At 42.6% G+C, this 14864-nt stretch overlaps 1 protein-coding gene across 3 annotated transcripts in view; it reads left to right on the plus strand.

The window, feature by feature from the left end:
* The window catches only part of ANKDD1B (ankyrin repeat and death domain containing 1B), a 90585-nt gene that overhangs the window by 8128 nt on the left and 67593 nt on the right, over positions 1-14864 (plus strand). For all 3 annotated transcript variants that reach the window (XM_029575194.1, XM_029575183.1, XM_029575186.1), the window contains 3 exons: positions 9844-9942; positions 12085-12183; positions 12505-12609. In XM_029575194.1, coding sequence (XP_029431054.1) covers positions 12136-12183; positions 12505-12609 — 153 coding nt within the window. In that variant the 5' untranslated portion in view covers positions 9844-9942; positions 12085-12135. The remainder of the gene's footprint in view (positions 1-9843; positions 9943-12084; positions 12184-12504; positions 12610-14864) is intronic.

Below are 14864 nucleotides of genomic sequence, written 5' to 3' on the forward strand. Positions count from 1 at the left end.
ATCTGTTCCATGCTGGTGAGAGCTGGGGGAAGGGTCTGGGGGATCGGCTTATGAGATGGACTTCCGCCTTTCCTGTGACTTTCCTGCTCCTGCTGCTGCTGCATTGAGTGGAGAATGGGGTCCCCAGACTAGTACTGGTCTCCCCTGACACCAGCACTAATGGTGCAGAGGATACTGCAGGCCACTGTTTGAAAGATGACCCAGTGCCTTTCCTTTACTGGTGGTCTTCTGATAGTGAACGCCTTCGTAACTCTAAAGTGCCTCAATATTTGTGATGTCTTGTGGGTTCCCCTCTATTGATCTCTGAATACTGCTGTTTGGGGCTGAGGTAGAGAGCAGACAAAGAGGCAAAAGGCCAGACAGAGGCATCTCTCATGCTCTCAGCTACTTGCCTTTCCTGGAGAGGCTCCTGGCCTCGGCAGTATCACTTATTGCCTCTATGGCTATCCTGTCTGCTTTTGGCTGCCTCACATTAGTAACTAATTTCTCCAAGTCCCCTCCTCCAGCTACAAGACTGTCAAAATCCCCCTTCCTCTAATTTTTTGAATCACTCGCATGATTCCTCTGAATCAGTGAGTTCTGCAAAGATTTGCTCCAGGCGGTGGTCAGACTAGAACAAGGATCACAATACCGTTTTTGGCTGATGCCATTCTAATTCTACCCCCCCCCCCCCCACACACACACACACTCTCACTCTCTGCTTCTGTATCTCTCCACTGAGTCTGCTTCCTTTTTCTCCTGAACACACCAACAGTAGAGATGGGAACAGTTGCAGTTTCTCAGCCAACCCTGTCTCTGTAGCTAGTTTCCCCCTCTTTAAAAAAAAAATCTCTTGATCTTAGCCAGAGGGCTCCTGTTCCTCATTCTATGCCTCTCATCACCCATGCTGCTGCTGCTGGCGGCCCACGCTCTGTCTGGAGGAACAGCCTTGTTGGCAACAGGTTTTTCCCCTCTTCTCCCATTCCCACGTCTCCCACTTGATGCGTCTGCCATGATGGACTTCAGGAGATCAGCAGTGGGGTAATGACTCTTAAAAAGTACTGGAGTAAACAGCTATTTTTATCAACAGCAGTGACCTGACTATATTGAAACTGTCTCCTGCTACTATTATCCGTGTCTCATAAAATATCACCTTTGGACAGAGAGCAAACGCTCAATTCCTGCAGTACACAGAGAACATTTCTGAGATGGTGAACTTCTCTAAAGAAAAAAGATGCACACTGTTTGCTCTTTTAGCCCTGCCGAGGGAAACACTATAACTCCCTAAAAGTGGAGCCGATGCAATAAGGTGCGCTCAGCAGAGCGAGCAGCTTTATCTTCAGTTGTTCGCACATACTCTGTGCACAAATGTTATTCCCGACGTGGCAAGGAGTTTTGCGCACAAAAAATGTGCATGTAAAACTGTGCGTCCTGCGTAGTGCCCTCGCGTGGAAATCCAGGGCAAATTAACTATTACTCCCAATGCAGGGAGGTGTGCTGCTTAAACTCAGGTTTTCTTAGCGCTGGAAATTTTACTCCTGGTCAGAGGTGGAGTAAGGTTTCCAGCACTTGTGTCAGTCTGTCAGCAGGAGCTGAAATTCTGACACTGGGACCTGTAATTGGGATTTATGTGCAGAAAACATGCTTTATGCACACAAAAAATGCTTTCTGCGTTGAAAGCATGTTTGTGCACATAAATCATATTTTATGTGCACAAATCAGGTTTTGCATGTATAAATCACAGAAGGAGGGCGGAGTGAAAAACACACACATGTAGATAAATCACAAAGAAGAGATGTGTGGCAAAATTAATATACAGGACAACAACAGTTTTATCACCAGGGGAGTGACTTTTATTTTACATATGCACACTAGACAATGTGCACGACATTAAATTCACAGGGGTAGATTTTAAAAGCCCTGCATGCGTAAATCCTGCCGGATATATGCGCACAGGGCACTCGCACGCTGGCGCACCTATTTTGTATAGACGGCCGGCGCGAGCAAAAGCCCCCAGGACGTGTGCGTAAGTCCCGGGGGCCCCCCCCCCCCCCCCTTGCTAAATGTGCGGGTACGGGGGCGGTGTCTGCGGTCCGGGGCGGTGTCTGCGGTCTGGGGTGGGTCTGGGCGGCATGGGGCGAGTGCCCCGACACAGGCGGCCTGTGTCGGGCCCTGGCCAGCAGCGCGCCCAAGTTACGCCCCCCCCCCCCCCTTGGGGGCCAGTGGCAGAGCTGTAACTCCATTGAACAAGGTGGGGGGGGGGGATTTAGGTAGGAGGAGGAGGGGGGGAGGGGGTAGTGGGTGTGGTTGGCATTTGGGGGGGGGCCCGGAGGGGGGGGTTAGATAGGGGGAAGGGAGGGAAAGGTGCGGGGGGACAAAAAAAAGTTCCTCTGAGGCCGCTCCAATTTCGGAGCGGCCTCGGAGGGAACGGAGGCAGGCTGCGTAGCTCAGCGCGCGCAGGCTGCCGATTTTGTGCAACTTTGCGCGCGCCGACCCTGGATTTTAAAAGATATGCGCGGCTACGCATGTATCTTTAAAATCCGGCGTACTTTTTAAAAATCTGCCCCACAGTGAACATTTGTGTAAATGCGAAGGACCATTTACACAAATGTTCACTGTGAATTTAATGTTGTGTACATTGTCTAGTATGCTTATGTAAAATAAAAGTAATCCCCTGGTGATAAACTGTTATTGTCCAGTATAATTTTTGCATGTATAAATCACGACGATATATAAAACTCAATAAATAAATAAATATATAAATAAATAACATGTACATTTAGTCTATGCTTAGTGCATATTTTAACTCTGGTTTAGGTGCACATTTTCCAGTCAGTGCACTTTTTAAACTCTTGATGCATTAGCATAACATTAGCTTACCTCATCAGGAGTTTAAAATATTTTTAACTTGTGCTTTAAGAAGCTGTGTGCCGAATTTCAGCACACAGTGTTAACCCACACATGATTCCATTGTCCCCAATAGGAGAGTTTTTTCTTCTATTTACAGACTACATTGCACTCTAGCATAAAGAGCAGCACAGTCATATTGAACTCCTGACAGCACTTCTCAAGTCTTTTTTAAACTTTTAATAGGCTTCTGACACTGAGGCAAAGAGCTTCAAAATCATATCTTCTTTCTCTGAAATAGGGGAAAGTTAAAAAAATAAATTGTTCAAATTAACAATTTGCTTTTTTTTTCAGCTAAAAAAAACAAAACTATGCATAGCCTAGGCTGGTTAAGAAAACTGCTTCAATATGATTGATCCTGCTTCTTTCTATCCCCATCACCAACTGGCTTTACTCTGTCTGGCTTTGTTTAAAAAAAAAAAAATTGCTTTGTTTCTACCAGACTTTAATGACACAAACGGAATGAGCCGAAAATTATTTTTGTTTTGGGTGCAACAAACTGAACCAAAAATATTATTCTTTGCATTTTTTGTATTTGTTTTCAAATGAATACACATCCCTAGTGTATTGCAGATGATATTCTTATAAAATATTGAACAATCCAAACACCCCTATGTATGAATATCATAAAAAGGGAGTGGTGTTAAATACTTCTAAGCAATTTCACAAAACCTTTGCATGTTTAAAATTCTCTCAAAAAATCTCTACAGAAAAAACATTACAGCCAAATTATACACTCAAAACTGATTGATACAAAAAAAGTTTCTCTATATAATGTATTTATATTCATCTGTAAATAACACAGAACCCACTACATATAACTAAAGGATTCGCCAAACATAATTTCTATTACAACCCCATAGAATGCAGAGTCCTAAAGAACTATGCAGAAGAAATGTAAATGAACTCTACAAAGAAATTCCAATACAAACTGTTTCACAGTGAAGCAGCTGTACACAGAGACCAGACTCGAAGGGATGCTCGCTTCAAACAGAAGGAAATGCTTGCTTTAATCTATTAATGAAAAGACATAAAAACAAAGCACAAGATGATGTATTAAATGTTTATAAATAAATAACCAAACATAAAAACTTACCGTAAACTAAATCTTATTAAATCATAGCTGTAGTGCATTCAGCTATCATCTGCAATAATGACTGAAATCAGTATAAGTCACTATTCTGGTGACATTAAGCATATGCATACTATTTTTTTTCAGAAATAAAGAAAATAGTCTACATTTCTAGCAATAAAGAGGAAAAAAAAGTTTTACATTAACATGTCTTATTTTAACCCACTTAAGCATTCATTTCTATAAACCCCTTTCAGGGTGCATAAGATGATGGAGGGCCTGATGCCTGTTTGTGAGCTGAGCACAAGTCTCTATCTAGGTTCAAAACCAAAAACTGATGAGCAGATGGCAAGGGCTTTATGCACCATTCTAGACAGGGAAAGATCCATCAAAAATGTCTTCTCCCCCGCCCCCCCCTGGAAACAGATCCCCTAGCTTCTTCGATTATACATAAGAACTGATAAACTGGGTGAGACCAAGGGTCTGTCAAGCCCAGTATCCTGTTTACAACAGTGTCCAATCCATGTCACTGGCAGGATCCCAAATAGTACATAGATTCCAAGCTGCTTATTCCAGGGATAAGCAGTACTGACAGGGGCCTCTTATGAACCCACACCTTGGGATTAAGGAGGGTGTCACACAAAGGTCTCTTCAAAAACATTTATTTTACTAAAATCTGGGGATACCAGCAGCCAGTCAAAATCTAAAAAAATCAGTCATTTCTCAGGGTACACAGGCCTCTTATGGCGTTAGGAGCAGTATCCACAATGGCAACAGCAAAACACTCTCCAAAGTTTGCTTTCAGGATAACATCAGTTCTTTTCTCTTATTCCCTTCTAGCAATAGGCACTAACCTTTTCTCTATCCCTCCAAAAACAATGTTCAGAACTCGCAAATCCTTCTATATTTTCTTCCTAGCTAATAGGCTAGATCAAAATTAAAATAAAATCCCCAAAGGCTACATTAACCACACATTTGCATTTTTCACTACTCATTTTGTTTGTTTGTTGGGCATGACCGCCGGATTTAATCAGCTTGTCTGCCACCTCCCTCATCTAGTTTAAATTCTTATCAATGTATGATCTAAACTGTTCTGCAAGGATCCTTGCCTCTTGTCCTGGAAAGATGCTGCCCATTTCTGTGGTACAATCTTGTATCTTCCATGTGTCACCTCCCCAAGTCATCCAAAATCATCTTCTTCACGTCAGTTCTTCTGCCATGTGTTAAAAATTCTGGTGAGACATCGCCTGGTCACCTCCTTACCATACATAGGTTACACCCCAGAAAACGCTGTAGTCCTTGCCTGCTGCTGTGCTCCCTTTTTCCTGCCAGCCTGATGCTGCTTGGCTTCTCCAGCTGTGCATAAACAAACACAAGGGCCCATTCATGCTGCCTGCGGTTGAATATTGGTTGTTTGTTTTGATGACCAGATATACTTTCCATATGTTGCCATGAAAATATGAATGAGCACTCGGGATGATTTACGTAGGTGAATTGTATGGTTTTGTACTTGGTATGTATTTGGGTGTGTGAAATGCAGATCATTTTGGGAGGTAAGCAGAGACAAAGAAGCAACCGTGCTTTTAGCACACGGTGGTCAGTAGCAGACTGATTTTGGGACGGACGTAACAAGGTGCGGGCAGCAGAGCATACAGTTTTACTCGCAGTTTGCACATTTTCTGTACACATAGTTTACTTCCAATGCAGCAAGGAGTTTTGTGCACAGAAAATGGCCATGTGAAGCTCTGCGTGCTGCTTAAGTGCCCTTTGCATGGAAATCTGATGCCAATGAAGGCATTAGCTATCGCCCTCCAAAGCAGAGATGTACGTAGGCTTAATTCAGGTTTTGTTAATGCTCAAAATATAATTCCTGGTCAAAGGCAGAGGAAAGTTCCTGGGTCTAGTGTTAGTCTAGGGCCAGGGAGCTTTGTTTTCAGTTTTTATTTGATTTTTTTCTTGGGAATTTCAATGTTATAGCAAAAAAAAAATAAATCTGTGGGAAAATGACTGTTATAACAGAGGAGAAAGATTAGTGGGCAAAGTTATTTTTCCACTGCTTTTTTTTTTCATTATAACATTGAAATTCCCAGGAAAAATAAAATAGGGACCTTCATTTTCAGTTTTATCTATGGGGCTCAACCTGGAGTTGGTTGCCGCATCTGAAAAAAGATATAATTGCAATGGAGAAGGTACAGAGAAGGGCTACCAAAATGATAAAGGGGATGGAACAGCTCCCCTATGAGGAAAAGCTGAAGAGGTTAGGACTTTTCAGCTTGGAGAAGAGACGGCTGAGGGGGGATATGATAGAGGTGTTTAAAATCATGAGAGGTCTAGAATGGGTAGATGTGAATCTGTTATTTACTCTTTCAGATAATAGAAAGACTAGGGGACACTCCATGAAGTTAGCATGTGGTACATTTAAAACTAATCAGAGAAGGTTCTTCTTCACTCAACGCACAATTAAACTCTGGAATTTGTTGCCAGAGGATGTGGTTAGTGCAGTTAGTATAGCTGTGTTTAAAAAAGGATTGGATAAGTTCTTGGAGGAGAATTCCATTACCTGCTATTAATTAAGTTGACTTAGAAAATAGCCACTGCTATTACTAGCAACAGTAACATGGAATAGACTTAGTTTTTGAGTACTTGCCAGGTTCTTATGGCCTGGATTGGCCACTGTTGGAAACAGGATGCTGGGCCTGATGGACCCTTGGTCTGACCCAGTATGGAATGTTCTTATGGTCTTGCAGGGGCGTGTACTCTGGATTTAAGCATAGAAAACATGATTTGTGCACATAAAATAGGATTTTGTTGTGTGCACAAAAATTAATGCTCCTAAAATGTGCTTACAGTTGTGCTCCTGGTCAAGTTACTGAAGATTTACATGCAGAAAACTTTTATTGTGTGCTCGTTATATTTTCTGTGCAGAAAACATAGTTTATGTGCACAATTCATATTTTCTGAACATAAAATATGATTGTACACAAAGTTTCTATGCAGAATGTCCCTGTTCATTGTAACTTTATCTTCCTAGTTAATTGGTTACCCCTTGTTTCAATGTAAACTGGTACGATAAGACACTAGTCTTGAGTATCAGTATATCAAAAGAATTTAAATAAGTAAATAAAAATAAATAAATGTTTTATGCACAGAAAGCATGTTTATGCTCCTAAAATTAAGTTTTTCTGTTCATTAAGCATTTTTTCACACATTTTTTGGGTTAGTGTGCTTTTTAAAATTCCCAGTGCATTGACATACTAAAATGTAATAGCAGTTCCTGCATAGAAAAGGGACTGTGCCCCTAAAAAGGCAGCATTTGTTTGCTTTGTCTGAGAATAACAGGGCTGAGAAACTGAGATTACTATAATTTAAGACTACATCCCCCAGAATTCCTTGCTCATTGACTTTAGCTCATTGCCAACAGGGACGAATGAGCATTGGGTGTGACTAGACATACCTCACTGCATCACAGTCCAGATCAGCGTTCCAGTAGCCCTGTTGCAGAATAAACCCTCGACGGTTTCAAAAACCCAGTGCACTAACGTCCGATCTTATAACGGATGTGATATTACACTAAAAACACATGCCAGTATAGAAAAACTGAATACCACCATGCCTCATCATTCCTCCTCCGCCTCACCACCACTCCTCCTCCTGACACAAACACAGACAATCAGGACAAACTGACAAAAACTTTCACTTCAACAAAGAAGACAAAAGAACAAGGTACAGAGAAACAGATGACAACAGAACACAAGACACTGCACTTAGAAATCGCTAGCTAAACTCCTACTCATAAGAACATAAGAAATGCCACACTAGGTCAGAGCAAGGATCCATCAAGCCCAGCATCCTGTTTCCAACAGTGGCCGATCCAGGCTACAAGTACCAGGCAAGTACCCAAACATTAGACAGATCACAAACTACAATTGCTTTTTAATTACCTAATAGCAGTTTATGGATTTAACCTCTAGGAACTTATCCAAACCTTTTTAAAACCCACTTACACTAACTGCTGAAACCACATTCCCTGGCAATGACTTTCAGAGTTTAACCATGCGCTGAGTGAAAAAGAATTTTCTTTGATTTGTTTTAAATGAGCTACCTGCTAACTTCATGGAGAGCCTCCTGGTCCTTCTATTATCTGAGAGAGTAAATAACTGATTGAAATTAACTTCTTCAAGTCCTTTCACTCCAACCACTATCCAACAACTAACCTCCTCTGCTCTCTCTTTAATGTCTGACAAACCCTCAAAGAGGCAGCTGCAGGAAATGTGCAGCGTTAAATGACATGCAACATGCCGACACAGCGTGCTAACGCAACATGCAATGCGTGACATGCTGACACAATGCGTGACTCAGTATTTTGCTCTGTGATGCAATACACTGGAAATTAGCCTTAGCAGGCCCTTTTTTTTTTTTTTTTTATCAAGGACGCTATTTCCGCTATATTTATAGCATTTTGATGAATCTAGGCCTAAGATTGTTATAAGGAGATCTGTGTGTTGGGTTTAGAAGGTTTGCAGTTTACACAGTTATTAACTAGATGGTCATTAGAAGAAACTGCAGGTTTGATTAAAGAAGTAAACAGGAATGAGCCCATGGGGAGATGGGGGTGTTTGTAGAACCTTAATCTGTGAATGTGGTTACTAAAGATTAATGGAAGTATTTTGTAACCAGTTTTAATGCTTGCTTCTTTGAGCTGTTAACACTGTCTCAGGCTCTAACAAATGATAAAGTCTGCATTGAAGCGCATTGGAATTTCCTAAATTCTGTGATGTGCTGGGATGAATTCTTAAATGTGTTGTCACTGAAGGACAAGGAAATAAAATTGTTCTAATACATATATTTGAGTGACTGTGTGATGACTGGGAAAAATCCAGGGATTAATGGAGAGTTCAGAGTGAGTGTTGTAAGCTTCAGGGAAGTGAGATTTGGTTACCGGGGTGATAGGTGACCAGAGATGGAGCCAGTCCTAAAGGCATATTCCCAGGGATTTAGAAAAGGAAATAGCTCAGGATATGACTGACTGACTGCCCTCAAGCCTCTACACTGCCAAATCCACTGGTTGTCCTAAGTCTTCTGCATAGAAACCAGCTGAAGACAGCATTCCCTTGAGGACCAGACGCAGGTGCGTCATTACACGTACCATTAGCTTAATGTATTGGGAATTAAAACGTTCTTAGCGGATGCACTAAATTGTCTGCTGACTGTCAGCATCCAGTGTTAACACGCAGCCTATTTTTATTGGCCTCTTCAGTTGTAGGTGGTGGGAGAAACTCCCTTGGTGTTAACCATTTGTGGTATTGAGGAGACCATTGCAGCTCTTAAACAATCTTGAGACATAAAATAATGGCTTTCCATGTGTTTTTAGTTCAGTGCTCCTTTAAAGTTCTAACAATGCATGTCAGCTGGGTTTCAGCCCAGTTTCCAACACATTCCATGTTTGCTGAAGACAGTTCATTTTACTTTGCAACTGGTAACACAGCTAAAGGAGTACTGTGCTTTAAATTATGGGAAACAATTGTCATTGCTAAAACAGAACTCAATAAATCAAATTAGATAAATCAGTGATTTCTACATCATTGACGTCATATTTTTTGTGAACCTGGATATCACTCCCAGGCTTGTTAGACATGTTATGTATTATCAAGACATTCTGGTAGATGAAACTGAGTGACCCAAACTACATGGGACATGATAAACCCTGGCCACTTATAACAAGACACTATAATGAGCCTCGATTGATCTTGCATTCCTGGGAACAAACAGAAGCTCAGTACTTTATCCCCTTCACAATGCCCAACCCGAACTTCTGCCAGAGAAGCAGCCGAAGAAGGTTTAGGATGCCTAAGCTCTTGCATTTCTGTGTTTTTTTTTTTCCTCAGCTGAAGCGAACAGCCTTACATTTTGCTGTTGCGGGAAATAATGTATCTGCAGTGGAATTTCTTCTTAGTCACAAGGCCAATGTGAATGTGGCAGATAAGGTAAGCAAATGAAGGCTTAACTCTTTTTTTTTTTTTTTTTTTTAAATTTCCTTTATATTTGTCTATTCTTGCTATAGGACAGTACATACTGACTTCTCTCTAGGGGTGGATTCAGAGAGGGGCAGGGGGGTGAGGCCCCCCTCCCAGCAAAGAGCTTGCCTCCCAGCTATCCCACCAGTCTGGTTGGACCGCTCCTTGGCACAGATTTACTCTTAACGGGTATTTCTTGGAAACTGTCTGCTTTAAATATTCCCAGCAACATGTCTCTGCATTAGATGAGATCCCCAAGTTAAAATAACTGTTTATTTACCTACTGGTACAAGCAAGAGGAGATATAGGCCACCCAGGGGCTAAGAGTGAGTTGCCAGAATTCAAATGGAGAAATATCCCTTAATTGCAAGACCGTGGGTGATATTGACAGCTGTGGAAAAACTGGAGAATTACAAAGTAATATATAATACATGACACTAGATAATGACCAAAGGGTCCATCCACTCTGCCCAGCAGAAAGTCATACAATTTAGATGCACACAAAAGAACACAACATCCTTTATGCAAACCAACACAAATTTCCTCCTTCTCCTTCCAGGACGTTTAACTGTTCCCCCAACTCTTTTCCCAGCACTATCCTCCACATCTGTCCTGATCGTGCCCAAAATCTGCCAAAGCAATGGCTTCTACTTCCTCCACCAGCAGGCCACTCCAGACCCAGCCATTTCAGCCTTGCCTCCCACAGAACCAACATGCAAGCCTGTGTAGATGAACTGAAGGCCTTAGGTGAACTATTGGGCTTCAACCGATACAGGTTATTAACTAATAGTATATGCCCTATCCAGAGAAGATACTTAGAAACATGATGGCAGAAAAAAGGCTGTATGGCCAATTTAGTCTGCCCATCTGCCCAACTAATTTAGCTTTACAGTTCCCATCACTCCCTCAGACATGCCCTGTATTTATCATTTGCTTCTTGAATTAGATACCATTTTTGTCTCATTCGCCTTCACTGGGGGGCCATTCCATGCATCCATTACTCTCTCTGTAAAAATATTTCCTAAGATTACTCCTCAGTCTATCCCATGACCCCTCATTCTAGAGCCTCCTTTCTGTTGAAAGAGGCTAGTTTCCTATGGAAGGAAACCTTTTGAGACATTTGAATGTCTCTACCATATCTCCCCTATCTTGCCTTTTCTCTAGGGTATACATGTTTAGATCTTTAAGTCTGTCCCCCATATGCTTTAGAACAAAGACCACTGACCATTTTAGTAGCCGCCCTCTGGACAGATTCCATCCTGTTTATATCCTTCTGAGAATGTGGACTCCAGAATTGTACACGATATTCCAAGTGAGGTCTCACCAGGGACTTATACAGGGGAACTATCACCTCCCTTTTTCTGCTGACCATTCCTCTCCCTATGCAGCCAGGCATCGCTGACTTTTGCCATCACTTTATCCACCTGTTTGACCACTTTAAGATCATCATATCTGATGACCTCTAGATCCCGCTCATGCTTCTAGCTGGTAGAGTTTTTTTGCAGGCTTTATTTTAATGATCCTTAAATTTAAAATAACAGAAGACAATTGTTCCTAACAGTTAAACTGTACCCTGTTCTGGCTGTTTTTGTAAAATGTTTGATAAAAATTAACGAACGAATTGAAGTCAGTAAAATGGCATTTCTAGACAAATATATAAATTGATGTATATTCCAATCAATGAGCTTGCTTGGACTCAATCTGAGCATTTCATTAGCTCATAAGGAGCCTATAAGCTCTCAATTCAGTAGAAGAGCAGAGTGGGCCAACAAATGGTTACTACCAATGAGCACTATTGAAGTGCCAGTTTTGTTCATGCATTCACAAAATTAGTTACTCCAAATTCCAACTGTTGCCTTAATTTCAAAAGACATCACATTTACCAATAACAAGAAAACCACATAATAACCCCTTTTGCCTTGGAGTTGTTGGCAGTGATGAGGGATCAAAGCTAACCTTTTCATGCTAGACAGCATCTTGAAGTCCAGCGGTATGTAAAGTTCAAACTGATTTTGTTCTTCTGTACTCAATACTTGCAGAAATCAGTTTGTGAGATGAAGGTGCTAACGGTGCGTGTACTGATGGGAATTAAATTCTGTTTTTTGTCTGCAGCATGGGCTGACAGCAATTCATCTTGCTGCCTGGTCTGCAGACCTGGATATCATGCTCATGTTAATTAAAGCAGGCGTGAATCAGAAGGCCACAAATGAGGTATGTTGCTGGATGTAATTCTGTAGTTTTTAAACTATTCTTGTTTTGTCTTTTCTCTTTCTACAGTTCTTCTTGTTGCCCTGGCTTTGAGTCCAGAAATTATACATTTTTCCTCTGGCTTTTAGAAAGCCATCAAACATGACTTTCCAGTATTTCTAATGATCTCTTCCCATAAATGGTGCAAAGGTGGCCTGTTTGACGAAAGCTGCTGAATTCACCTGTCCATGGCAAGACCCTAGAAACTGCTTGGTCATAACTTCACGAAATGCAACGAGTCAGTTCTGATTTTTCTTGCTAACTTTGCTTTCTGTTGCCCTTTAGGATGACATGAATGCCCTGCATTTTGCAGCTCAGAACAATAAGGGCGACATCGTGAATTACCTTCTGCAAGAACTACGTTTGACGGACCTCAACAAATGCGACAAGGTGCAGTTCCTAATTTAAATATAGGATGTACTTACTAAGACAGTGATCTTCACTATTTTTCATGCGGAGACAACTTTGGCAAAAGTTCAGTGTGAGAGCCATAGACTGTTGCTAGACAAAGCAATCACCACCCTGTGCAGGGGAACTTGCCCCTCCAGTGACACAACTGGTCTGAGGGGGCTCTGTGGTCAGACCAACTGCTCAGGCGTACGCAGAATGACTCGTAACTAAAACAGTCCGCTCCTCACTCTTTCCCTAGGACAGTCTTTCCCCACAATCACCTCCCCCATTAGCCAGCTTCTACCATCCTGTCCCCTCCCACATCGCCTTCAAGCCAGCTGCCCCCCCCCCCTCCACAAATCGGTACTGTTCAGCTGGGGTGGGCACCTACAGCTGAACAGTACACACTGGTGCTCTGCATCCCGACATGGGCACAATCTTGTATCCAAATGGATTTTAGCAGGGCATGGCAAGTGAAACTGAAGCGCAAGCTCTCTTGGATGAGAACCCACAGCCGGTCACACATTGCAACCATTTCCAGCATCTAGATCACTTTACTCCTATCTTAAAGCACTTTTCTACATTATTCCATTTTTCAGCATGGATTTTTACTTTATTCATGTACTTAGTGTGTTTTCCATTTAGCATTTTTTTTTTTTTACTCATAGGATATTTGAATGCAGTTAGCTTCTTGCTTTAATGTGTTTTTGGTTTTTTTTAACACATGAGTAAAAGGATCTGTGCTAAAAAATATCATGGGCTTTAATGTGGGTTTTATTACATTGGCACCTTATATTGTAAGCTCTTTTGGGCAGGGACTGATCATACCTGAAAAAAATGTTGTAAACTGCCTCAAGCTAAAATTCAAAAGGCAGTCTAGTAATACAAACTAATTATTATAAACAAATATTCACTTTAAACAGTCTCAGCTCTTCTACACTGAGCAGGAGGCTCTGCAATTTTTATTTTCTGTTTGCATGTGTGCTTTTTTACTTCATCCCCTTAACTACTTTCCCCATTTGGTGCTTAACATCTATAGCATGTAGAATGAACTGAATGCATTTCTGGATTCCAGCTGTGTTGTAGTTTCCATGGGTGACTTGATATTAGGGGTGTGAATCGTGTGATCGATCGTCTTAACGATCGATTTTGGCTGGGGGGGGAGGGAAATCTGATCATCGTGGGGGTTTTTTTTGGTTTTTTTTTTAAATCGTTAAAAATCGTAAATCGGGGGAGGGCGGGAAAACCGGCACACCAAAAAACCCTAAAACCCACCCCGAACCTTTAAAACAAATCCCCCACCCTCCCGAACCCCCCAAAATGTTTTAAATTACCTGGGGTCCAGTGGGGGGGGGGGGGTCCCAGCGTGATCTCCCGCTCTCTGGCCACGGCTGCGTAAAGAGAAATGGCGCTGGTGGCCCTTTGCCCTTATCATGTGACAGGGCAAAGGTAGCGCCGGCGCCATTTTGGTTCCTGGCTCCCGACGTCACGCGTGCAGGAGATCGCCCCCGGACCCCCGCTGGACCCCCAGGGACTTTTGGCCAGCTTGGGGGGGCCTCCTGACCCCCACAAGACTTGCCAAAAGTCCAGCGGGGGACCGGGAGCGACCTCCTGCACGCGGGCCGTATTGCCAATATTCAAAATGGCGCTGGCGCTACCTTTGCCCTGGGAAAATGGCGCTGGCGCCATTTTGAATATTGGCAATACGGCCCACGTGCAGGAAGTCGCTCCCGGACCCCCGCTGGACTTTTGGCAAGTCTTGTGGGGGTCAGGAGGCCCCCCCAAGCTGGCCAAAAGTCCCTGGGGGTCCGGGGGCGATCTCCTGCACGCGTGACGTCGGGAGCCAGGAACCAAAATGGCGCCGGCGCTACCTTTGCCCTGTCACATGATAAGGGCAAAGGGCCACCGGTGCCATTTCTCTTAACGCAGCCGTGGCCAGAGAGCGGGAGATCGTGCCGGGACCTCCCCACTGGACCCCAGGTAATTTAAAACATTTTGGGGGGATTCGGGAGGGTGGGGGATTTGTTTTAAAGGTTCGGGGTGGGTTTTAGGGTTTTTTTGGTGTGCCGGTTTTCCCACCCTCCCCCTCCCCCGATTTATGAGTTTTTGACGATAAATCGGGGGAATTGTTATTGTATCGCGGCTCTAACGATTTTTGACGATTTAAAATATATCTGACGATTGTTTTAAATCATCAAAAAATTATTCACATCCCTACTTGATATTAAGGCATCTGCTGCTTTAATAAATTCTTT

This window comes from Rhinatrema bivittatum, chromosome 1 (genome assembly GCF_901001135.1).
Source record: "Rhinatrema bivittatum chromosome 1, aRhiBiv1.1, whole genome shotgun sequence".
NCBI classification, from domain to species: domain Eukaryota; kingdom Metazoa; phylum Chordata; class Amphibia; order Gymnophiona; family Rhinatrematidae; genus Rhinatrema; species Rhinatrema bivittatum.